General features: G+C 43.1%; 1 protein-coding gene across 8 annotated transcripts in view; it reads right to left on the bottom strand.

Annotated features, from left to right (window-relative positions):
• The window catches only part of SLC39A11 (solute carrier family 39 member 11), a 367,218-nt gene that overhangs the window by 213,634 nt on the left and 126,172 nt on the right, over positions 1-27,412 (bottom strand). For 3 of the 8 annotated variants that reach the window (XM_075845738.1, XM_075845737.1, XM_075845744.1), the window contains 2 exons: positions 17,961-18,077; positions 10,525-10,563 (listed from right to left, as the gene is read on the bottom strand). In XM_075845738.1, the coding sequence (XP_075701853.1) occupies positions 10,525-10,563; positions 17,961-18,077 (156 nt within the window). Of the gene's footprint in view, positions 1-10,524; positions 10,564-17,960; positions 18,078-18,567; positions 18,631-25,114; positions 25,178-25,212; positions 25,429-27,412 lie in introns of those variants that run through there. The other 5 variants (XM_075845742.1, XM_075845743.1, XM_075845741.1 and 2 more) reach the window with 5 other exon arrangements.

The following is a 27,412-nucleotide window of genomic DNA, read 5'->3' on the forward strand; positions in this document are numbered from 1 at the left end:
GTGCGACGAGCGTGATTTTTACGGACGTGAACTACGCTCGTGTAAATAAGGCCTTAAGATGAGGTTGTTTTCAGGTGCAATATTATGTGCCGATTTATTTCCAAATATATCTGAACAGTGGCCAGAGGTGAGTTTTTAGGAAACGGAGCTACAAAGCCTTGTATAAAACAGAGTTAAAGACTTTTAATGCCATTTTTTTTTATATACAATTTGTACATGTGACATTAGTCCTAAGTTTCGGCTGTAGCGGTTTCCCGATTGGACGCTGTAGTAGTCCCTCAGCAGAGAGTGGCACTCTCCCCCGGGCACAGCGGTTGCAATTAAACGTTGGTTTCTCGCTCATACAACTTGGTACGGATACAATTAGGGCCTCCCCTAATCTAAGTAGCGCAGTCAGCAGTTTTGAGGCCTCAAAACTGCTGACAAATTCCCTTTAAAGCAACATCTGGCCGCGGCAATTTCAACTCAGGGATAAATATATATATCCCCTTTTCTTCATTAGACAGTGTTTGGACCAATGTCTATCACACATCGCTATTCAAAAAGTTAGAGAGATGGTGGCGCTATGTATAGGACACGTACCGGCAGCGCTTCATTTACGGATGTACGCAAAAAAAGTGATAACACGGACATGATCTATATCACTACCATTGCCTTCTGTATTTTCCTTTTATACATTTTGACTTTTCTTGCATCTTTCTATATAGCGGACAAAAAAAACAAACCATAATCGCTGACACTAATCAACTCCCAAGTTGCATCTTTATGAGAGATGGAGTGAAAATAGGTTGTGTGAACATACCCTTACGCCGACACTTCCGGGGTCACCCATTGGTTTCAGTGGGCACGGTGTAATGTTAATCTAGGGAGTTAAAATGAGCATTTAAAATATTAGAAAAACATGGCTGAATTCTCACAACAGCGCCACACCTGTACAAGGGTGGTGTCTGGTATTGCAGCTGGAATCCATTGAAGTGAAGGGGAGCTGCAATACCACACACAACCTGTGGACGTATGTGGTAGTAATTTTGGAAGAAATCCGCTATGTTTTTCGAATCCAGGACAACCACTTAAAAAAAATAAATTACAATTTAAGCTGCAATCTGGTTTGCATAGTCCTCAGAATAGGCAAGGGAAGCTTATGTGGTCAGAGAAAGATTTTGGCAATTGGTACCATCCGCCTGCCATCTAATATCCATGTATTAACGCATTTAGCATTCAAGAGATTACAACTTGGGCAGTATAGAAAGAAATTCAGATAATATATTGCTTTTGTATTTTCCAGGAAGTAACAGCTGCACATTTCGCTCTATGATCAGGGAGATCGATCTGGAGCGATCATCGTGCTCATTAAGGAACGGGAGGAGACGTTACCAAAGTGGGATGGCTTCTAAAAACGGTGCGGCTGCGCAGCTTGGAGGGAACAGTCACATGGCTGACTCCGAACACGACTTTACAATTCATAATACGCTGAGTAACTTTGTAAATACATGGTATTAGTTACGTATTGATCCAACGTTACAGGCCGTTTTATACTCCAGAGCTGTATTCACAATTCTGCTGGTCATGATTGAAACCAGTCAACAAGCTTCTCAAGAGACGCACCTCTAACAGCTTGGGCACGGTTAACATGTGTCGGAGGCTCTATCAGACACCGTCACGATTTTGAAGGCTTTGGAGCGAAAATCTCCCAGATTTCAGTGTCTGCGAAGAGTGTACCCTGGTTATTTGTATTCAGGGAAGTGTCGTCTTAATACTGTACCCAGAGTAAAAGAGTTTTCATTCTCTATTGCAGAATCGAAGACTCCGGGTGACCCAACCAGTTGATATTCGCCTACAATACTTCGTGTGTGCATAAAGGAGCTTCAAGTCAGGTCTGTTCAATTATTGCTACAGTCACAAAGAGATTACAGCATTAATATCTATATATATATATATATATATATATATATATATATATATATATATAAAAGGCACAATGTCAACACGGGTACGTCGAGACTTCATACTGTAGGAAATAATGTGAAAGATTCTCCGCCTGAATATTCACATTTAATATGGCCATGAAATCTGAAGGTTATACTTTATAGAACTTTTTATTCAACCAGAATTGCAGAACACGGTTGTTCCATAATGGGGTCTTGAGGTGGTGGTAAGAACAAAACAAAAAATAAAAATTTCACATCATGGTTGGTGGAGTGGCTATAAATTATTAGGCAGGAATTATTCAGACACATGACCCCTGCCAGCTTTCATGTGGTTTCTCATTTTTCTTAAATATCGCAGGACCTATTACACCACCATGAGTCTCGCGAGATGCAACGTTCCACTATGTTTTCTGAAGGGAGTGCACATTAAATCCAGGCATTTCCCATGATCCTAGGGACCAGCCCGAAAGTTGTTTCAGATCATTAGAAATGAGATTACTAGGATATGATAACACTTTCTGATTGATAGGGGGCGGTATATCTGTTATGATCTGGTACATTGGACCAAATATTAATTTGTTCATCAGTGATGAGTCAGACGCCTAAAATATCCAGCTACGTTGTTCAAGAGTTACGGCCAGCGTATGAGGGCTTATTTTTTGCAAGGCTACTTGTAGTTTTTAACTATATATTGTACTAGGAAACTCAAAAACACAATTCTTTGTGTAGTGAAATGAGGGAAAAAAAACGAAATAAAAAATAAAAAAAGTGATTACGTAAAAATGGGAAGCTGAACGCCTCCAAGCATCTGCCCGTTGATTTCAATGGGGTTATGTTCTGATGGGCCGTTTTTTTTTGTTTTTTTAAGCGGCCGTTTAGAAAAACCATCCACGAATAAGTACATGTCACTTCTTGAGCCGTTTTTCATTGACTATAGAAAAACAGCTCCAAAAACAGCAGTAAAACACGTTTGCTTAAAAAAAAAACGGCTGAAAATCAGGAGCTGTTTTCACTTGAAATCAGCTCCGTATTTTCTGTCACTGGCTCTTAAGTGAGGGGGGGGTTGACAGGGCCCCCCCCCTCTTTCTAGCAGGGTCGCTATTAACCGTAGCATCTGAGTGGATAAACAGCCGGGATAGACGTCATCTCCGATGCTGGCGTTACAGTGAACGGTCACAGCAGACGCCTCAGGGTATGGAGCGGGCACGGCCCGCTCTATACTCCCATGATGTACAGCGATGTCAAATGTCGGGAAAGAGGTCAAGTAACTATCGGCCAATAGTTCTTCAGCAACAACTCCACCATAAACACTCACGCTTGGAGTGTGCATATTTATTTCAACGGTGTGAGGGGAATAAGCCGCCGCCAGATTCTTCTGGCCGCACCTCATCTCTTCTGGGAATGAATCAGGTTTGTTGAAATCCACCCCTATACACCTTCTGTCCTCAGACATGTTAGCGGGCTCTGTCTGAGGTATATGGGCACCTTTATGCTGAAAAAACGATCAAAGGAGACCAGCGGGCAGCTTTTGGTGGAACGCTCTACCATTGGGTCAATGCCGCATGAGGGCCAGGTGCACACAGTTCCCGGTCGGGCATGCAGATGACAAATAACAGACTATTATTATTTTGTCTATTGACTGATTACTACAGGATATGGTTTGTGATGTGTGTGAATAAATGTGATATGGACGGCTGATCTTATTGTAACGTGTACAAATACAATGAAATATTATTTCCTTTGGCATGGCGTTCTGAAATTTGAAAGTGTAATTGATCTGATCTACAAATGTATTTTTTTTTTTTTTGCCAAGTCGTTCAAAATTATTATTACAGACGGAGCCGCAAGCTGCTGCAGTACGGTACCCGAATTTGTGCCAATTTATAGATAAAAAACAGTCAAAGCCGATCTGAAGAACAAACAATATAAGGGACACAATGTAGCGCTTTTAGATATCTAATAAACCAAGATAGAGGAGCGATAAAGCACGCACAACCTAAGGCCCTATTCACATGGCAGAGACAGTCGGCCGTGTGACGGACGTTTATTTATCTGCCGTCACACAAAAAACAAACAATAGACCCCAAATGGGGCTATTCACATGGCCGATTTTCCGACGGGCTGTCAAAAATGGAACATGCCCTATTTTGGGCCGTTCAAGGCCGCACGGCTTCCATAGAAGTCTATGGGGCAGTGTAAAACACGGCCGTCACTTGGATGTGATCCGAGTGACTGCCGTGCTTTCTGCTGCTCGCTCTCTCCTCCTCACAGAGCGAAGTGCATGCAAGGACATTTTTTATGCTGTAGGTAGTGACACAGCTGCCTTGTAGATGGCCAATCAATTTCCTCCCTAGGAGACAGCCAATAAGAATCAGCATTCTGTAATATCGTTGACATACTGACGCAATAGGATTCGTAATACGGACGCATTGCAGATCCAGATCACGCGCATTTACGATCGTGTGAAACTGGCCCTCTAGATGGAAGGCCAATCTTAAGACCCCTCAACGGGGTCTGCAGAAGCATTCCACATGAATGGTGTTAGCGAGGATGGTACGCATCACACAAGAAACAGTCAAACTGAAAAAAATAATTGATTTTGATTTGTGACAATCAATCGAAAAGGTCTCACCTAGAGGAGTGGGGGGGGGGGAATGTATAGATTTCCAAATGCAAATACATTACAGATTCCACGCGAAGCTTGACCCCTTGCTCTTAAATCATGTAGGACCAACCCATAATATAGAACTAGTAAAAAGTAAAGAACCTGGACAGACAATGGGCCACATCGGAAACAAGACAAGCCAAAAGAAAAATGGTAGAAATCCAGTATAGCCTAGGCTATGAGTAAGGAGCGCACTGTAACCACTGCTTCCTCCTTGTTCAACATGTATTTTTAATGCATTAATGTCACGTTTTACCAGATACCTCTCCGCTGGATTACTCCCATTCTTCTTTTGGATTCAGCTCAGCCCCATACTACAATACCAGACATGAACCCTTTTTTTTCTAACCTCACACAAATTCTCAAACCTTTTCTAAGGAGCAATCACTTTTAATTTTAGGTGAATACACTAGTTAAAGTGAAGCTACTTCTTGGGAGCCGGTATAAATAGTATATTCGGGAAATGAGATGTGAGCACCTCCCTGATATACATCTATGGCATGCACTGTAAACGGTGCCTTGTATTCGGCTCACAGCGCCTAGGTTGTGAGAAGGACCTGGTGCTACTCTTTACAATTCCCTGAATCACCCAACCACCAGGACCTCCGCCGAAATTTAGAATGAAATGGCCGCTGAACTCTTGCAACCCCTCATGGTTTACACAGGCACAGCGGCCTTGGTGAATGGGTCGGACTGCAGTACCAGGCATGGATATGTACGGAGCAGAGTCCGTGTAAACAAAGGGAAGGGTCGGGCCTAAGGATTGACCATCAATGTATAACTGGGTTTTACAGTATAATATGCATTGATGCACGAGCCTTCGGATAAAGCCATGAATGTATGACCGGGGGGGGGGGGGGTCACATATCCGTTACCCCCCATAAATTAGCCCATCCAAGTGAACAAGCCTGGGTTGCAGTACTAGACACAACCACGTTCATGTGGATGGAATCGTGCCAGGTACTAGGGCAAAGGGCGCCACTAAATTCAAGCAAGCGTTGCTTACCCTCCGTTCTGCTGATGGGTTTTTGCAAAGGGCCGTCACCAATTAAAAAGGGACTCCATAGTTAAAGCCAAGTATTACAACTGTTTCCTTATCTGTGAAAGGACTTGGAGAAGTTAATGGGGAGAAGCAGTAGACAAACTATGAACTAGAGAGAAGACCATTTTTCCATCCAATATCTCCTACTTGCCACAAGAGGATAAAGCTCCCGACCCAGACGACATTCATCCACGGGTATTAAGGGAATTGAGCTCAGTAAAGGAAAGACCATTATATTTCACCCTCTTGTAACAGGATCAGTGAAAATGGATTGGAAGACGGCTGATGATGTACCAATTTTTAAAAAGGGTGAGAATGTAGAACCAGTTAACTACCGCCCAGTAAGTCTGACATCTGTGGTATGTAAAATATTTTAGGGTATTCTAAAAGATGAACTGCATAAGTATATAGCCGAGAATAACCTAACTGATAACCATCATGGATTCACGAAAAACAGGTCGTGCCTAACCAACATGCTCGGTTTCTTTGACGAGGTAAGTGCAAATCTGGATGTTGGTCATGCGGCGGATTGCGATTTATTTGGATTTTGCAAAAGCATTTGTCATTGTACCACAACAGTCTTGTACTGAAGATACAGAGGGGCAGGGACTGGAGGACTATATATGCACATGGATATAAAAAAAAAAAAAAAAAGAAGGTTAAGGGACAGAAAACAGTGGTTATAAATGGAATTTACTAAAGATGGGCCAAAGTCGGCAGCGGGTACCACGAGGTGTTAGGCCAAACCTTTTTAATCTCTTTATTAATGATCTTATGGATGGGATTGATAGAAAGGTGTCCGTTTTGCTGTCGATACAAAAAAAAACTTTGTAGGATCTTTGAAATTCAGCCGGATTGTAAAATAATACAGAAAAACATAGGTAAGCCGGTAACACTGGCAAAAACATTGAAGATGAAATTCAATGTTGATAAATGTAAAGTAATGCACCTAGGCTACAGGAATAGCATGAATACGCATGCGTTAAATGGAACAGAACTGGGGTTAACTCAATAGAAGGACCTGGGTATTCTGCTTACAAATAAGCCAAGTAGTACTCAATGTCAGGCAGCAACTGCAAAAGCAAATAGGATTTTATGGTGTATAAAAACCATGTGATGTAAATGTAATATTTCCCCTCTATAAATCCCTTGTAAGGCCACATCTTCAATGGGATTCAGTTCTGGGGTCCACATTGCAAAAAGAACATAGTAGAACTAGAGGGGGGCTCAATGGTGGGCGACTTTATTAAATGAGATGGGAGGTGTCTTACAATGAAAGGCTGAATAAGCCCAATTTTTTTAGCTTGGGAAAAACCAAATAGATGCCGTAGAGGTGATCGTATTAATAGGTATAATCCGTTCTTTCCTATGACTTTGAAAGAGGACCAGGGAACATTCGTTGCGTGTGGAAGAAAGGTGTCAATATAGGAAAGAGTTCTTTACAGTTAGAGTAGTCAAACTATGGAAAACCCTACTCAAAGATAGTAACGGGCAATACTATGTCAGCATTGCAATTGTTGGATCCCAATTGGTAGGCAAGATTACTGATCTAATATAGGGACTATATGTACTTTATGCTTTGGCTGAAGGATCTTTTGGCACGGATTCCAGAAATGAGTAGGATCAGTAATTTAGAATGACATCGACAGCTCTCACCCACATTGCAAGGGATGGAAGGAATGAACGAATAAAAATACAGAACACAACAGTTCTTTGCAAAAATATCAGGAGTGAATATGCAAATAAAAGTAATGCGTGATTTAAAAAGGTCACCGCCACATCAGAACAAAGTGACAGCAAAGTCACTGCTCAGAATAATTATCTCACTAGGAAACTCAGGAACGTGTCTCATCATTGTCAAACAAGCACTTTTCTAATGACACCTGGAATAATAATTAAAGGGGCTGTCCACCAAATAGGTCATCAGTATATGATCGGTGGGTCTGACACCCGGACCCCGCATCGATCAGACGCTCCGGTGGCCTGTGGGCACCGTACGTTATTGCACATTAGGTGATGTATGGAGCCGTAACAGTTGGCTCCGTACGTTGCATGGCGGCCGTGCTGCAGAACTGCAGCTCTGCTCCTATTCACTTGAATACTGCAGCTCAGCTGCTGTTCTGTGGCCGGAGCCAACTACTTCTGGCGTGTACGTCTGGTGCCCGTAGGCAGCCGGAATGGCTTAACGGTGCGGAGTCTGGTGTGGGACCTGCACCGATGACCTATCCGGTGGATAGGTCATCAGTTGTTCACTAATGGACAACCCCTTTAGGAATAGATTTTCTCATTAGCTTTGTCACTTAAATTAGAGGGAGACTTAGATACCAGCCAAGAATTGAGGTTCAGCTGGGGAGCACAAAAGCGTATTAGACAGACCAAAAAATAAAAAATTAAATCTAGTCAATGTAAACAAACAAAAAAAAGGCTATTTGGTTCCTATGAGAGGGTCCAGTTTATCCAAAGTGTCTTCTCTTTTTCATACATAAACAAAACCGGGAGAGGCCATACATGTGACAGGGAACAATTAAAATAAACTAAAAACAATACACATTTTGATGTGTAAGAGGACCTAAAGAGAGGCGCTGCTGTTAGTGAAGATAATGACGACGAGTAGTTAGCAAATAAATAACTAGTTTTAATGGAGATAAGGGCAACGCGTTTCAATATTGGACCAACGCCTTCATCAGGCCAATACATGTGACAGGACATGGCATACTCGTCTGATAGGTGGAGTAATGCCTCTGGGAGTCACTTATAGGGGGAGCAGGGATCCTGTGATCCCCTATTTTGTAATCCAAGCTGGCTGATCGCTGCTACAAATAGAAGACTAAGAGCTTTAAAGGGTAACTAAGCTTTGAAAAAACTATTGACACATCAAAGTGACAGATCAGAAGTTTTGATTGGTGGGGGTCCAAGCACCGAGACCCCCACCGACCGCTAAAACAAAGCGGCAGAAGCACTCGGATATGCACCGTGCCGCTTAGTTTCTGATCGGCTTTTCTCAGAAAGCCGAGCGAGCGGCGTACGGGCTCAGAAAGAGGAGAAGTCTATGGGTCCGTATCTGAGGAAAGCCAATCAAAGACTAAGCGCAACAGTTACAACAATACTCTTTAGCGATCGGTGGGGATCTCATTGTGCGGACCTCCACCAACCAAGACTTTTTTTTTTTTTAAGTTTAGTTACCCTTTAAGTCCCATAGACCAGATCGGAATGAGCCGCAGTCATCTCTAGTCTTTTCCGACAATTTGCTAGTCACCTTGGATTAATAAAAAAAATTTTAAAAAAATAAAAAAAAAAATTGTCCCCTTTTCCAGTTTCATAAATACAAATATCTATCTATCTATCTATCTATCTCATATCTATCTATCTATCTATCTATCTATCTAAAAAAAAAAGAAAGTTGTAACTTTGTAGATACATTTTATTACATATCTTGTACTCAGCATTACAGTCCGGAGCTGAGTTCACAATTCTGCAGTCTATTATTGGAAAAAGGCAACAAGATTGTTGACAGACAGACGTTGAACAGCTTGGCTCAGTTTCTATAATGCAGGGGGGACAATTCGTTCTTCCTACATCTGGTTACTGTACAATGCCTGGTGTAAAGACCCCACTTCCCAAAATGCAAGTCACAATAGGAAGAGGTGAATATAGGCTTTATACAATATACATGGTCTTTATTCACAAAGCAAAATATCAGCAATTCTCTTAATTTTTGCTAACCAAAAAAAATTATATAAAATTTTCAACCAGACATGTCAGAGGAATGGATGACGAGGGCACCCCGTTGGCTGGCATTGGAGTATTTTATAAAATAATAAAAAAATAAAAGCTTATAAAGTTACACAAATTCTACATTTAAAAAACCTTATTATTCTTTAACTATACCGCAGACAGCAGTACCGGGAAATAAAAGCCAAGCAGTGGTACCTCATACCTTCCAAAATTTGACTCCCAAACTCTGCGCCAAGAAAATCCCCTAACACAGCCTTCTTTGGAGGTCTGGTTCGCCAGCATCCCCATGCTAGCGGCTCAATGTTAAACGCAAAAGCAGCAAGGAGAAAAAAAAACACATGCCCCATGGAGAAACCGGCACCCCCTCAGCCCCCTGTAGTGACCCATCTACATATATTTTTTATAGAAACAAACCCTCTGCTGTAGGCAGGTCTACTATTGCAAGTGTTTATAGAAAATATACAGACATATTACACACATAGCGACAATATACTCTTCTGGTAGTGAATATAGGTAGCGCTGTAGGGCGGCTTTCCATAGAAATAATCAGCTCCCTGTCACCCAAAATGCTCCACTGGAGAAGACAGGCAGAGGAGATGCAGAATCCGTCCCTGCATTTTCAAATCATAGATCTTTGCCATTAGATGCCTCCTATTCCTCAAATTATAGATTGTGAAAGGCAATGATTGTGCCTTCCCTGCACAAGTGAATATTTTTTTTTTAGAAATTTAAAACAAAATAAAAAAAAAAATTAAAAAAAAAGAAAAACAAAATACTAAGTCCATCAGTGGTTCATCTAGTACCACACAATTTCGACATGACCGTTCAAACCACCATAATTGACCACAATTAGTGCACTTGTTTCCGTTCATTTTTTTACTTCCCGATTCAGATTAAAAGGGACAGTATGTTATTTTATCCAAAATCAACAAAATCTGAATCGGAGTGAAAAGTACCACAAATAACAGGACAGTGGTTGTCCACGTGCTCCAAATAGGAGGTAAAAGCCAAAACATGGCCTGATCTGTGGTATGTTGGGGAAAGAAAGAAGCCCAAGGCTTCAACAAGTAGTCCTTGTCCCTTCTTTATTGAGGGGGGAGGGTGGAGTAACAATATGTAAAAATGCACGTGAGGTCAAACATGAAATCACTCACCCCAGCTGCAAAGCCCAAACTTCCATCCAGTATACGTCTCTGTGGGAAAACACAAAAATAATATGAATGGACACGAAGTGATGGTACAAACAGTATAATACTCAGTACAGTAAGTTGCCAATCAGGTGATGGAGTCGGAGAAACATTTGCCAGATGTATAACTCTCGTCAGTGCATCTATGATAAAGTCTACATGTCGAAGGCAGCTGCATTGTGGGATCCGTGGGAGGATTTGGGACGCTTCAAGGGCAACCAAAAATGATGCTTGTTGTTACTGTCAAGCAGCCTGATCATTGCGAATCAAAAAGTAGATTTTTTATTTTTTTTGTATCCCACAGCACCACGGCAGGAGCGACACGACATATAACAGATACTACAGCCGGGAAGTATGTAGAGATTGATGCGGATGGTGACTTGGACCCACACAAGATCCTGACACTGAACCGGACATATCAGAAGAGGAAATCCCCAAAATAGCTCAGTAGTGCAGCCTCAGTAAGGCCCGGTTCACATCCCATTTTAGCCCTACTTTTAGGGTATACGTCAGGAAATCTCCCAATGTACAGGCTAGACGTGTTCATAAGGATCTATTAGCCAAAAGGAGGCGAAAAAAAAAAAAAAGTGTTCTTTTGGCCTCTGTCTGGCTGGTAAAGGTCAGTATACCTTTAATTTTGGAGGATGGAATGACATCGTAGACTACATTATTCCATCCCAAGGGATATTTATTTATTTTACATGGGAGCCTTCGTGTGTTGGATACAACTGTATGGCATACGTGAGAGGTATACTATATAATGTATACCTCTGGTAGTTTCCCCAGGGCCAAAGTCCCCGGGAATAGCATCAGTTAGTGCTCTGGCCGGGGACTCTGACTGGAGAAGAAGAACCTGACGTCACGGTCCATATAAAAAGGAAGTGATGTCAGGGGGCTTTAAATTATGGAGTCCGCGGAAAGAGCACTTGCTATGCCCTGGCTGGGGATCCCCATACATCACTGCCTATATATGAACCGTGATGCCACAAGGTTCCCCGGGCACAGTGCCGCATGTAGTGCTGTACCCAGGGGAGTTTTGGTGACGTCATAGTCAGTACGGTTGGAAAAAAAATGACATGTGCATCAAGTTCAACCAAGAGATGGGAAAAAGGGAAGGGATGAAACAAAAATTCTATACATTGACATAGGAGCTGATATTTTCTCTTTCTAGGAAATCATCCTACTGCCGGCCTTTACAGCGGGATGAAACGGGACTTCTCCCGACTCACTCCTCCGACGGAAAGAAAAATAAGGTGATGTGAACAGGGCCTAACTTTAAGCCATCAAATCTCAGCATAGAATCTGTGGCATTGCCCTCGAATAGCAGTAAAATTGAGGATTACTAAAACATTTATGGGAGAAAAAAAATAAAAAAATCAAAGTCACGTTGCACCAAATCACAGAATTTAACATTGACCCTCGGAGGATGCAGTAGAGCCCTAGCCAAAATAATCAATAGTATAAAAACCAAATCACAAAAGTAGCTTAAAACAGTCTATAAATTACGATAAAAAAATACAAATAAAACTACTTTATTTTTGCTGCGAACCATCACGCTGTAAAATTAGAATTAGGATTGGGTTTGAACATTGCAAAGGATTTAGCGGAGCCTGAATATTGCTAAAATTATATGACACCCAGCTCAATCCCGGATTCATAGCAAACATAATCCCCTCTCTCTGCTGCAGCATCTGAAGGCAGCCTAGATCTGCGACGTTCAGTGCTGAAATATCAGCTCCTTAAACCATTAGCACCATAGGGGGTTAACGCACGGTCCAGTCATACTGCAGTCTATAAGCCGGAGTGTCAGAAAGACTCACCAGCGTCACATGGATTATTGTTCTGTCAGGGACTCTGTTCGGCCTTGTCACTTTCTATGAGAACAATGTGGACTTCAGATCTCGGGAGACAAGCGGCATCGTCTGAGTAAGGCTCGCGGAGGAGTCGTCCTCCAAGTGATACCCCATTATCTAAGGATCTCTTGGTGGCGGGGGAATTTACTAATCCTCCCGGCAGATAAGAGACTGGCGAGAAGAGTAAACTACGACATTGTGCCGCAGGCCCCTACAGTGCAAGGTCTACAAGACGGCGTTTATTAGTCATTGCATAAGACGCCTCTTAGGCTCAATGCACACGATGCGTATTGCATGCGGTTTTGCCACGCGTATTTGCGCACTGAAAATCGGCAGCGTAATACAGCACCAGCATAGTCAATGAGTCCAGGAAACCTCATGTACACACTGAAGTATTTTTCGGCATGTAAATGGACCTGCGGTGCAGATTTTAAAAGTTAATTTCTGTTGCGAATTTTATCTGCCTATTACAGGGGGAGAAAGATGGAAAAAAAAAAAAAGTCATCCGATGCATTTTTTTACCTGCGGCTTTGTTGCATATTTTCCGCCGCCAAATACGCAACGTAGCCTTTATCGATCACATAGAAAATAGAACGTAAAGTTTCGAGCATGTAACATGTCGGCCATCGTTCTACAACAGAGCAGCGCAAACAGGAGAGAGCGGTCGTTTAAGCAGCGGGGCAGCCCTATGTACAAATAAGCAGCAAGTACAGCGGCTACAACCAAGATGAGACAGAGTTCCTCTAGGAACCACTTCAGAATAACCTATAGTATTCCCATAGCAACCTCTTATACATGCTGCAACTTCCAGAGCCGAGCAGCGGCAGTAAAGTGAAAACGTCGACTAGTTGCTATGGGAACACAGAATGCCGCTCCCCACTTCTGACCTTGAATGAGTCATTCTGACCCCCAGGCAAAATGGATTGCAAGCCTGACTGGACAGAAATGCAGAGGACATGTAATTCAGTATGCAGCAAACATAGTATACGAAGGAAGCCAGCGAGGATACAAAACACAAGTTTCTCAGCTTGTGAACAAGGTCAGGACTAGGGGAGAAGTTATCATGTCCGAATGTTGCTGGAGGATCTAACTAGGTCAGAAGCGGAGAACGAAACCAGAACTAAAAGCGGACTACGCATCATATTAATCTATGGGAAGTGGGTGTATGAGATACTCCGCACGCGCTACATTTATCCGTACTGCTGACGTAAACGCCCATCACAGACTATGGAGGGAGGTCACAACACGGATACACCAGTATTATGGATATTATAAGGAGGGTGGACTACTGATGATGTGACGATCTGTAAATATGGAGATATTCCAGGTCTATTGTACATACATTGTTATACGTGGGTGTGAAACCAGCCTTAAAGGGAACCGGTCACCAGCATTTCACTTGTTGAACTTTACTGATCCCTCACTGGCCGCTGCTATCAAAAGTTCATTGCCGTTATCCCCGCTCCTAAACTCCTCATGCGACTGCAAATAACGGTCTGCAAACATTCCGCGCCTTTTATCGTAATAATCCGGTGTCCCTTTGTGCGCACACACCAGAAGAGGACCTCAATGCACAAGCGTGGGATTTAGTGTGCTGGGGGAAGGCGAGGAGCTGTCAATCAAAAGTAAGGAGGCGAAGATTTGACTCTTTTCAAACGAAGATTTGACTCTTTTCAAACGAAGATTTGACTCTTTTCAAACGAAGATTTGACTCTTTTCAAACGAAGATTTGACTCTTTTCAAACGAAGATTTGACTCTTTTCAAACGAAGATTTGACTCTTTTCAAACGAAGATTTGACTCTTTTCAAACGAAGATTTGACTCTTTTCAAACGAAGATTTGACTCTTTTCAAACGAAGATTTGACTCTTTTCAAACGAAGATTTGACTCTTTTCAAACGAAGATTTGACTCTTTTCAAACGAAGATTTGACTCTTTTCAAACGAAGATTTGACTCTTTTCAAACGAAGATTTGACTCTTTTCAAACGAAGATTTGACTCTTTTCAAACGAAGATTTGACTCTTTTCAAACGAAGATTTGACTCTTTTCTGCTCATTAGCATACGGTGTGGGAACACTAAGAAACTGAATACTAAAGCTACAGAGCCGACTAAGAAGATAATTATAGGTTATATAGAAATTATTTTTCACCCTCTACCACTCGGTAGTGCTGGCTTAATAGGTCAAATGCTGGTGACAGGTTCCCTTTAAGCCCCTATTACACCGGCAGATTTTGGCCGGTGCAACGAGCGCCGATTAACGAGACAGATCGTTGATCGGCGCTCGTTTGCTCCGGTCACAAGGAGCTCTGGATGGGGACGAGCACTCGTTACTCTGATCGCTCGTCCCCATACATTTCCATTATGTCGGCAGCGAGTCTCCCCATTTACACACCAGGACGCGCTGCCGACAACTATATTTTACTATCAGCAGATGAAGGGGGTTTTTCACAGGGTAATTATTGGAAAGGAGCTTTCTATGAACAATCGTTTGCCCAATAATTGCTCAGTGTAAAACCCCCTTTAGACTGGGTTCACACTGTGAAAAAAAAACTTATTAAAGCTGCGTACAGTCACATGGGGTTTTTGCCACGTATTCCACGTCTAAGCCCCATTCACGTGTACTGTATTTTATGGCAGATTTCGTGCCGATTCCACATCGAAAATTTTGCCCTAAAGTGGCAGATTTTATTTTAATTCAGTAATCAAGAATATGATGATCAGGCGCCTATCATGCCAGAGCGCGGCTAGGGCTACACATGTGGCTTGCAAAACCGCCACTTATGATGGTCTGTGTGGTCTCCCTAACGAGCCGTCAACGCAACAGTCACAAAAAAAAAATCGAAACTTGTCAGCTTTTTAGTCACTGTTAGAAAGTCTCATGCGGCACGGCTTTCCACAGCCGGCAATGGAGATCCCATGCTCAAGTCATGGGAGAAAAAAAAATAAAAAAATTGAGTCAGTCACACGAACCACACAGCTCTTCTGTTGTGCGGCACTTATGCAATTCGAGGTTTCGGCCCTAGATCTCTCAGACGAACGAATTTTACTTCCGTGTGAGGTCTGTAGAAATAACACAGCACACGGACCCGTGCAAATTAAACGGGACTATACACAGACACACACACAGACACGTGATTTTTCACGCAACTTCTGTCCGTTGCATGAAACTCACTGCATGTCCTATTTTAGTACAATGGGCGACGACGTCAGCAAAAACGAAGTCTATGGGTGCAGAATCAATGACAAAAACAGAGGCCGCACGGAATAGAAATGCATGAAACACGGTTAGTTTTTAGCGGACGCAAAACGGACACTCATCTAAATACGGCCTCACAGCGATCCGCCAGGCTCCCCTTAGCAGCTCATTAACCTCGGCACATTTGTAGCAATTACCTGAAGTTCATCTTTTTCTTAGTGGTAATTTGGTAGGCTACAATTCATAATATTTCTGCTCCCTTTCTATAAGGCATGGACAGCCACGGACGGTCACCTGCATTCGCGTGCCGTAGTCCTATTATAAAGTACAGGAGCACAGTCCGCAAAAATCAAAATATAGGACGTCCTATTTTTTCAGCTCCTCTACAGCCTGGACACCTTCCCGTAAATTCACGACATGGAAATAAATGTATCCGTATCGCGATCCGCAATTATGGATCAAGTTTACGGTCGTGTGCACGGGGCCTCAGAAATCAGCTCTCCATGCACTAACTTCCCGGTGAGCTTGTGATAGACTTGTGTTTATACACATCAGCCAATCAGAAGAGGCAGAGCTGCAGTGGGGAGGAGAGTGCAGCAGCCTGAACCAATGATTAGACAGGAGGTGTGTCTCAGACTACCAGAAGACACTGTAGCTAAATTGTAGTCACTGATCACAGCTCTGTCCTAATGTAGCCGAGCTAAAAAGCAGCCAAGGAGCAAGCAGTGTAGAAAATAAATAGCAGGTAAGCATCACCTATAGATACTGACTTATATGTCATTTTATGCTCACAACTGGAGATTTGCTGTAAGGAATTTTACTGCACTAGTTATTACTGATAGGCCCCATGCACATGTCCGTGCCCGTAACCACAGCCCGTGATTGCGGGCACGGCCGGTGACTGCCGCCCGCATTTTTTTGGGCCGTGCTTCCATACAACGTATGGGAGCAGGGCCCGTAAAATAGGACATGCTCCATAATTCCCGGCACGGTTCTACGGCACGGACACCCATCCGTAGCGTAGTACGGTCCGTGGTTTTACTGTCGTATGCATGGGGCCTTAGGGATCAAAAATGTGCTATGCGCTATGAAAATCTCAGAATCACTGCGGTTTTGGCCCCACAATCTCAATTCTGACATCGGAAGCAGCGCATGACAGAAAAACATCACATCTTGGGCACAACACATGCCAAAATTACAGACGTATTTATAGATGCGCAGAGAAAACGTTCGGGCATGCAGGAATAACTTCTCAGCTGTGCGGAGCACACGAAACACTGCTTTATAAATAGATCACAATAGTGATGTCATCCTGGAGACGGCAGGTAGCCAATCAATGGCATTACATAGTCGGAAACTAGGAAAAAGCGGGTGGCAGCAGTGGTGCGTGGGTAATCTGGTTATTGACTTGGATTTCTGTTCAAGTGTTAATAAATATACAGAAATTTGTCCCGACATGGAAAACCATAAAAAACCATTTTGAATAGAAAGAAAACAATTGAAAGCAAAAAAGGTCGAATCAGCGGCACATTGTGAAGATCTCGAACAAGTAACGAAGCGTCGGAGAGGGAAACTCGCGTTTTCCAAGTGAACCATTCACTGAAATCTGAGTCTTTCGGCTTTCAGTAAAATAAAACATCTAACGGAATTGGCATAGCAACCGGCAACGCACGCGCCAGGTGTCGACAGCCGATCCCCGTCATCCTGTATGATCTGCCGTGGTCACCGCTTAATTTACATAAGGGACGACAACTCCTAGAGAACTGCAGAGCAGGCAATTCCCTAATAAATGCTTCTTGGAAAAACGTATTTTTGCAGAGAGCCGACATTTAAAGGGATATTCCGGTTTCACCAAATAAAAGGTTGCAAGTTATACACTTTTTCAATACACTTTCTGTATCAATTCCTCACGGTTTTCCAGATCTTTGCTTGCGGTCATATACTTCGGTGGATAATACTCCGTCCTGGTCATGTGAAGCTCACACAGGTGAATGGTTCATTACTGCGTCTTATAACGAGGCGTGCATCTGCGTAATCGTTATATGAACCAGGACAGAATACTGGTAGTAAACCATAGAAAAATCCTATGGAATGACAGCAAGCAGAGATCTTGAAATAAGAAACGGATACAGAAAGCATATTGGAAAGATATACCGTATATCTTAATTACTCAATGGATCACCTTTATTTACTCCTTAAAATTCATTGCATCCCTGCAAGTTTATCGGATCTCTCCCTAATGGGAGCAAAACCGATAAGAATGTAACTAGGGAACCGGTCGTTATACAATAGTCATTAGTGTAGTCCATCAAATCAGATTGTTAGTGTAAATATAAAATATTAAAACCGCTACCTGTCCAGTATAGAAGACAAAAACCAAGGCAGATCCAGCTGCAGTCAGGCCCCACGTGAACAACGTCCCTAAGAGGGACTGTACTACGGGACTGTATCCTTCAATCATTTTCAGGTCCTTAGGAAAAATGAAGATAATGAATTATTATTACATAAAATACAGGCAAAGCGTTCTGTAATCAATGCAACTATAAGGACACGTTAACACGTGGCAGAGTTTTTCTGCTGCAAATGTTGGTGCAAATTCGTGGCAATTACACAACGAATCTGCAGCAACATTTGCATATTTGACAGGTAATTCAGACGTTCCGGATATCACAGCGGACTTGCCACAGATTTCAGTTTTTGCATGGCAAAGGCTGAAATCTGCAGTGAAATTCCGGTGATTCTCCGCAATGTAATGAGCTGCTGCGGAGGGAAAATTCTGCACCGCAGCCTGAATTCCACACAGTTATTTTCCGCAACGTCTGAACTCAACTATAAAAGTATAGAAATAAATGTCAAATACAGCTGCTGCAGATTTCCGCTGCGCACTGTCCGCAGCGGAATTCTGCAGCAATTCCATGTCTGAATGTGCCCTAATAAAATAGCTTTGTAAAGATATATACCATGCAGGAGTCCCGGCCATGTTGGTTGTCAGATGTCCATTTACACATAGAAGCCGATACATAAAATCAATATACGATCTATGACTACAAGTAAATGCCGGGTAAAAAAAACGCAGTGTATCCGACCTAGAAACGGCAGGACTTTGCAATCGAAAAAATTCTGGTGCAATTTTTTGGGGACGGAGATTCTACTGCGTCATATAGCGCACACTTAGCCCTCCCTCCTCTGACGTCCGCCCCGGCCTCCTGGGATGACGTTTCATGTGACGCTGCAGCCTGTGATTGGGATACGTCGTCATCCCAGGAGGCCGGACTGCACGAAGGAGGAGGGTGTTCTGGGTAACTGTTTGTTTTTTCCGGCGTTGCAATTTTTGCTGCGTACACGCTGCGAATACGCCGTAAAATTCGCAACACTTGGCTTTTTGTTGCAGGTTTTGCATCCCCATTGAATTCAATAGGGAAAACCCGCAGCAGAAAAATCTATGAAAACGCAGCATAAATTGTCGTGCTGCAGAATCAAATTCCAGACCGCCGGTCAATTTATTAACGTTTATGCTGCGGAATTTTTTTCTGCGGAGTGGGCATGATTTACTTAATCTCACCCACTTCGCGGAATACGTTACGTGGAAACCCGGGCCTAAGGCTCTATTCACACTTTGCTTTTTCCATCCATCGATGGCGGAAGGCTGCGATGTACGCCATAAAGCGGCACGTGCCGCCAATAAGCTTCCATTTTTTTAAAAACACTCATTTGGTTTTTGCTGGGTGCATGGGGCCCTATAGATACATTCGACACCTATGCTGAACGTAATTAATAAAAACCGGTGTGAACAGAGCCTGATAAAGATCAGTTATCCACAATGCTAGATGTCCGCAATATCATTCAGGGCATAGGGTCTGTATAGGTTTTACTGCAGAACAAACAGGCTGAAGATCTCAGGAGAATTTACACGGTCGTCCTCAGAGATGAGGCGCTCAGGTCCCTGATGTCCCAAAAGCCCAGAACTTGGTCCCCATTGTGTGTCATCATGTCACCCGGAGGAGCACGTTCCCGCAGTCTCTATCATGACCTCTAGAGGACGACATCTCCAGCTCAGGGGTCCACTGCTGTAACCAGGAACTTCCCAGACCACTCATCTGTCTCTATAGGGGTCTGCACAGCATAATAATAAAGCGGGATTTTCTGTGGGATTCAGAAGAAATTTCAGACATTTTCCTGACAGAGTACTTAACAGTACGAGAACCTTTCACTTATTTTTAAACACAGGCTGTGAGATGAACGAAGCTAGATTCATATAAGATAATGAAGGGACGGAGCTGCGGCTGAACGCAGGATTTACTGAGTATTTCCCATCAGTCACTGCCAAATAAAATACGCAAAGGAAATGTTAAGGAATTGAAGACAAACTGCTGAAAGATTCCTTGAGGTCCGTTCACACAGAGTTTTGCGGTGGTGATTTTGACGCGGAAACTGCATAGGAATTGGCCCGAATAGCCCCATTGATTGTAATGAGATGCAGAAGCGTCCCCCCCCCCCCCAGCTTGTGGAAAGAAGAAGCAGCCTGCTCTCCGAGCTGTCTCCACCTCTGACCTCCCATTGAAATCAATGAGAAGCAGAAAAACCTGCGGGGCTCGGTTTGAGCGCTTTTTGCATTCGATTCCTGAACGGATGTGGTGGCAGTTTTTTTTTTTCTGCCTGCAAAAAACACAACGTAAAACTAGGCCTATGGCTATGTTCACACGCTTAAAAAAACGGAGCGGTTTTCAAGGGAAAGCAGCCTCTGATATTCAGCCGTTTTTTGGAGCTGTTTTTCTAGTGAGTCAATGAAAAACTGTTCCAAAAACGGCTGAAGAAGTGAATAGCTTTTTTTTTTTTTTTTACGCGCCATTTTTTAAAAAGGGCCGTGTAAAAAATGCCCCGTGGGAACGCAACGCCGTTTTTCCCATTGAAATCAATGGGCAAATGTTGAGGCGTTCAGCCCCCGCAAACAGCTGAAAATAGGTTGTGTGAACATACTCTTGGGCCTTATTCACACAAACGTGTATTACGTCCGTGATACGCGCTTGAAAATCACGCACGTCGCACGTTCGTGAATGCGGCCGTTCGGACAGTCCGTGATTTTCATGGTGTGTGTCTGCTGCGTAAAACTCACGACATGTCCTGTACTTGGCCGTTTTTCGCACATCACGCACCCATTGAAGTCAACAGGTGCGTGAAAATCACGCACGGCACACGGAAGCACTTCCATGTGCTGCGCATGATTCGCACAACAGTTGTAAAATAAATGAATGAAAACATAAAAGCACCTCCTGCTTTTAGGTTTGTAAACATAAAAACCGCGTGTCATAAGCGTGAAAATCACGCAGCACATACTGATGACACGCAACTGCAACGCGCAAAAAAAACACAGCGTGTGAATAAGGCCTTAGACTGATCATTAATGTGAGAGTTCACCTTCGATGAACGGATTGTAAAAGATAATACATACCAAGTATGAAGAGAACGTGCGCTCCCACTAGAACACCGAGACGGAGAGCGGATCAATAGAAAACCTCAGTTTAATACGATTGGCAACCCTGGAGATTAATTTTTACTTGCATTATTGTTTTACAAATCTTGCGGCCAGTTGTGCAACTACAACTCCCATCATCCCCTGCCATCAGGTGCCTTACTGGTAGTTTGACTACAGCTGGAAGGTCTTCACACCACAACGGTGTATGTTTCATGACTTACGCAACATAGTCCCTGGATTAGGCCAGCTTCCCCCTGCGTGATTAACCCTATCTGACCCTGGCACCGTAAGGTTATCCGACAGGATTTTCCACCTACATCTCCCGTCTGCAGCCTATGAATATAAACACCAGCACAACGGCCGGAGCAGGATCTAGACATAAGTACACGGATCAGGAGGTTTCTGTACGATTAGACCTGTTACCAAGACACAAATCCTGATGTTGACACCAGAGCAGAAAGCCAGAAGTCCACAGCAATAAAACAACTTCATCCAACTATTCATCAGCACGTTACACCACTACGGAGAGGTCGCACCGCACAGAAAACAAGACTAGAAAGTGGCCGAGGATGAATAGTGAGGATTGTACGTTTTCCGGGGTGCAAAGCAGATCCGATTGCTAAAACAATGAAGAAAACACAGCGGCCCCAGGATAAGGCGTCCGGATTTTTTATCTATCCATAAATACGGTCCATATTGCATCTGTATTTATGGACACAAAAAAAAAAAAAAAAAGGGAGGAATCTAGGGTAATCCCTTGGCGTGGCGTAGCAATGCTTACGTAATTACGGACATCTACACATCCGTCATTACAGAGGCGCCCATAGACTTCTATGGTGGAGTCCGTGCCATAATTATGGCCAAAAAACAAAAGGACACGTTCTATCATTTCTACGTCAGACACCCATCCGTAAAAGTGTACGTAGCACAAAAAAAAAAAAAAAAAGTTCGTAATTACGGATGAAAAATACGGTCGTGTGCATGGGGCTTGAGAGGGCTATAGAGGTGTGCACAGGTCAGGGAAAAAAAAAGGAAAGCCAGAGTGGACAGGTTTATTTTTCCAAGTGCAATGTAGCAATATATTGTATGTTATTCGTGATGACACGAAAAATCATCAGTCCCTTCAAAGGGGACTAAAGTCGTAAAAAAAACAAAAACAAAAAAAAAAAAAAAAACACTTGACACGTCAGAAGTTTTGCTCAGTGAGGGTCCGAGCACCGAGACCACCGCCAATCGCTAAAAACTAAGCAGCAGACGTGCAGTGCCGCTTCGGTTCTGATCGGCTTTTCCCGGAGTGGCGTTCGGGCTCAATAGAAAAAGTCTATGAATTTGTACAACAAGGAAACCAGTTTAGAAATGAAGCGGCACAGCGCTCACCCGAGATCTTCTGCAGCTTCCTTTTAGCGATCAGTAGGGGTCGGAGTGCTCGGGCCCCCACCAATCAAAAACTGACATGTAACGGACATGTCAAAAGTTCAGTTACACTTTAAGGGGTATGTACACTTCTGCAACCTGTTCATTGCTCCAATGCAAATAAATTAAGAAAATTGGGCAACGTTGCATACAAATCTGGATTAAAAACCGGCTACCGTTTTCTGCATGCAGCTCCTATGAAGAGCTATGTCTCCGCGATTATAAACAAACCATGTGCAGCCTGATCCTTCAAAGTCAAGGAGGATGTTGGCAACACACGAACCCCAAGAATAGGGCAAGCCATGTTCAAAAACAAATATATTCTTCTTATAGAAGCTTTAGAACTGCGTAACATTGTTTTTTACGGTCAATCATGATCAAAACCCGAATGTCAGCGATCTAGTTGGAAAGCCGCAGAGTGGGGTCATCTTCCTGGTTCAAATATTAACTATGATCATTGTGTAATTCAAAGATCACCTTTTCCGGTTGATCGTCATAACTTTAGACAATGAAAATAATGGCCTCAATTAACCCCTTCCTGCACCACGACGTAACTCTACATCGAGGTTTGAAGAAACTTCACGCACCAAGCTGTAAAGTCAAAGGGGTTGCCCCAAAAAAATAAATAGTGTTACAGGTTTTGGAATGCGGCAACACAAAAACCTAATTATCGTTAAAATATCATTTGTAATATCGATCCGCCTCATGTCATTTATACCACATGGTGAACCACAAACTGGTGCCATTAAAAAATACAAATACGTAAAAAAAACAACCGCACATGGCTATGGCGAAGGAAAAAAAAAAGGCGCTTTGTCCTTAACCGCTAAAATAAAACGGGTTACGAGAATTTTAGCAATGCCATTGGACATAATGAGACATCTGGCGTAAAGGAACTTGTGGTGGAGAAAAATTGAAATAAAAAACAAAAACTAAAGAAACAAAATCAAATAGTGCAAAAGAAAAAAAGCCCGAGCAGAAAGTAAACTCTAGCAGGTATAACGTGGCCGAAGTGGCGTCTGAAACAGACCGGAAGAAGGAGAGCGCTTGCAGGTGGAGCTCGACTTTGTATGTGATCATACTGCTATACCTGCGGGCTGCTTACACCTCTGAAAACAAGAGATTATATAAAAATATATATCTGTTTGGTGCAACTTTCTAAATATTTTTTACTAAAAATTATTTTGACTTCTTGAGATACAGCTGCCTAATATCCTGTATACAGAGCAGCTGTATCTTGTACCCCTCAGTGGCAATGACTACTTCAGTGACAGGGGGTCCTGGTTGTCTCGGCCACGCATCATCCACCTCTTATCCATCACATGTAAGTTATGAACTTAACAGCTCGATCCGGCGTCAGATACACAGAAGGCATTAGGCCGGGTTCCCACGTAGCGTAAACTTACGGAATTTCCACAACGGAATTCTGGGCAGAAATTCCGCAGCATTTACAGCAGCAGCAAAGAGGATGAGAATTGGACAAATCTCCAGACACGGCGGAAAAAGTTCACAGCGAAGCCGTTCATAGATTGACCTGCAGTGCGGACTTTAAACCCACACGTCAATTTATGCTGCGGAATTGCTGCTCTTTTCTTTTGCGAGATCCCCCGTTATATTTCCCCAGGCGGGTAATACCTGCAGCATAAAGCACATACGCTGCGATTCTGCCGGAAAAATAAATCACAAATCCGAAAAGAAACAAAAACTTTCTTTAATTACAACGGATTTGCAGCTTTTTAATATGGTTTGCGTACCAATTCTTACGTTTTCCAGATCTCTGCTTGATGCCAGTGAATTGAAAGCGGTTTTTTTCCAGAGAATCAATCCTGATCGTGCGATCACAACAGGACACGGCTTCGACGGCTGTACTGTAACGAGCCGCGCACCTGTGCGATCACCTGATCAGGATGGGGGGGGGCACACGTCACAGTTAATTTGATGCAACTTTTCGCAAATATCACACCACAGATGCACGGTTTTGCGAGAATGTGCCACAGGAAGCGACAATGAAGATTTCCACAAAAAGTGGCAAAACTGAACAATTTTACGGCCATGACTGCAATTCACTGCACAACTACCGGGTTACCGCAACCTCAATGTTTCCCTATGGAAAGGTTAAAAAAAAAAAAAAAATATAGGAACTCAGGAGTCACCTTACAACCATCCCAAAAAAAAAAAATCACGGGAGATCGCCCTCGGCCCACAAGAAGGAGCGCACTTTATGTAGACGGAGCATCAACAAATTTGCGGCTGTGAGCTTTCAGTATAGGGTTTAAAGTATCTAGATGTAAACAGGGATGTTCACATTCACTGACAGCAAGCGGAAATCTTAAAAATGGTGAGAAAAAGTCTTACAGAAAAAGTAAGCCCAATACCGTAGCAACCGACCGGTTTATGTCCACTCAATGGTGACTACTAACCGCGACAACTGACTAGCACTTGCGTGGGATTAGACTGTCGCCCTCCATACAGTAAAGCGACATTTCCGTCGACATCTATGAGGTAAAAATGTCGCACAAAGCAGAAAAAACGTCTGGCGACTCCATTCCCACCTCATATAGCCCTGGTCTATGAGGTTAGAATATAAAAACGCCATGTATATAATGTATATACTGCCTTACACATCTATAGGGGTTCAGGAGGCAAGTGACGGGACAACATGACCCCATGACCCTCTACAGCCCAAATAACGAAGGTTTTCAGTCAGAAATATTATTACCAGCGGCCTATGGGCCAAAACAACACAGTTACACCACATACACACAAAAAGTCGGCGGTCAAAACGCCGCCGTCACCAATGTATTTTGGACTTCATCCCGCCCCGTAGCTTCACGCACCTGTCCAGCTCCTAACCAGAGCCGCTATGCAGCACTTCCTAGTTCCCCTGTACACGTGTCTAAGAAACAGCCGCCACCCCGCCCACAAGCGATACCATTGGTGGATTCCTCGGTATCCCCGCCACTATGTTACGCTTTACTGGACGATTCTGTTGTCAATCATGAATTTCGTTTATCTTTAGGTTCTGGGATCGTGCAGGCAGGGAAAATATACGTGGGCGGGCGCCAAAAAAAAAAGGAAAAAGATTCTCAGTGTTATAAATGGCCATATCCTTGTAATGGAGTCTGAGGAATAAAATGTTATTTTAATTAAATTTATTACTGGAAAAAAAATAGGACGAGACTGCCCTGGAAAAAAAGTTGTGAATGAGTGTGATGGCTACTACAGATGTGAACACTTATATGGCGTGGCATGAGATTTAAAAAAACATGGTGGCTTTCTTCCAGGAATAGCGTCTCTCTTGTTCGTGAGCCAGGCTGCACTACCAGACACAGCCAAGGAGGAGAGTGGCGCTGTTCCATGTTTTTTCGGATCTTATATAACCCCTTTAATTTGGCTTCCCGCAGCGTTTTTAGGAAAAACACCAATTATTTGTAGCAAAAAACGCTGCGGCCAGATGTTATTTTGAAGTCAATAGTAAAATACGAAACGCACTGAAATCGTCATTTTGTTTAGTTGCTGTTTTTTTTAATTTGTTCTTAGTTTTTTTTTTGGCTCAGTGCTGTTTTTTCAAAATCGCATCAAAGCATAGCTTTGGCGTTTTTTGCCAGTATATAAAGGCGTTTATTTCCCATAGTCCTCCATAGGTTTTTTTTTTGTTTCCTCTTCAAAAAAAACACGTGTCAAGGTGCGTGGCTGTTTATATGGCGTTTTTGGTGGCGTTGTTGAGAAGAAATCATGTGTTGCAAAGAGGAATCTTTGCATCACATGATCTTTGAATCACGATAAGCAATGTGAAAAACGCCACCTAAAAAAAAACAGGTAGTAAAACACGTTTTTTTGAAAAAACGCAAAAAAAAAAGGTACCATTTTCCTAAAACACTTGATTTTCTTTAGAGGCGTTTTTTTTTAACCAAAACGTGCCCAGGAGACCTTAGGCTGGGTACCCACACAAACAGATTAAAAACCACAGGTGCACACGAGGCTTCACGCTAAATCCGCAGCGTTTCTGAAGCAATATGCGCAGCACAACCGTACTATTTGCTGCGGATTCCGTGTGAACATAGCCTAAGACCCCCTACGTCCTGCAATGCAAAGACATTGTCCGGAGCTTTATGAAATGGGTTTCCCTGGTGGCTGCACACAAGCCTAAGATCATCGTGCACAATGTCAAGTGGCAGCTGGAGTGATGTAAAGCACGTCGTCACTGGACTCTGGAGCAGCGTTTTTCCTGGGGTGATGAATTACGGCTCACTGTCTGATGGAGGAATCTGGGTTTGGCGGCTGCCAGGAGAACATGACCTACCGGAATGCATAGTGTCTACTGTAGCATTTGGTGGAGGAGGGGTAATTGTCTGGAGCTGTTTTTCAGGGTTCGGACCTTAGGCTGTGTTCACACTGAGTTTTTTTGCAGGAGGAAAATTCCTCCTGCAAAAACTGCTCCAGACGGTTTTTGCACAATGGTTTGACAAAAACTCGTCAAAACACTCGTCGAGGCGTTTTTTCCCTCTTTAGAACTAATTGAAATGGGGTTTTGGAGGCGAAAACGCCTCAAGATGGGTCATGACGCTTCTTTTTACTGCGACGTTTTTTTTTTACTCGCGGTAAAAAAACTCGTCCAACTCCCATTGAAATCAATGGGAGGCATTTTCGGGCGGTTTTTGAGGAGTTTTGCGGCGCTGTTTCCGCGTCAAAAAACTCGTCATAATACTCTGTGTGAACAGGGCCTAAGGCTGGGTTCACAGAGAGTTTTTTGCAGGAGGAAAATCTGCCTCAAATTACATGTGCAATTTTGAGGCAGATTTTCCTCTGCTTGCACGCCGATTTTCGCTGCATTTTTCGCAGCGTTTTTCGCCCGCGGCCCTAAAACGCCACAAAATACGCTTTCTCTGCCTCCCATTGATGTCAATGGGAGGTCAGAG

The sequence above is a fragment of the Rhinoderma darwinii genome, chromosome 13 (genome assembly GCF_050947455.1).
Source record: "Rhinoderma darwinii isolate aRhiDar2 chromosome 13, aRhiDar2.hap1, whole genome shotgun sequence".
NCBI lineage: Eukaryota > Metazoa > Chordata > Amphibia > Anura > Rhinodermatidae > Rhinoderma > Rhinoderma darwinii.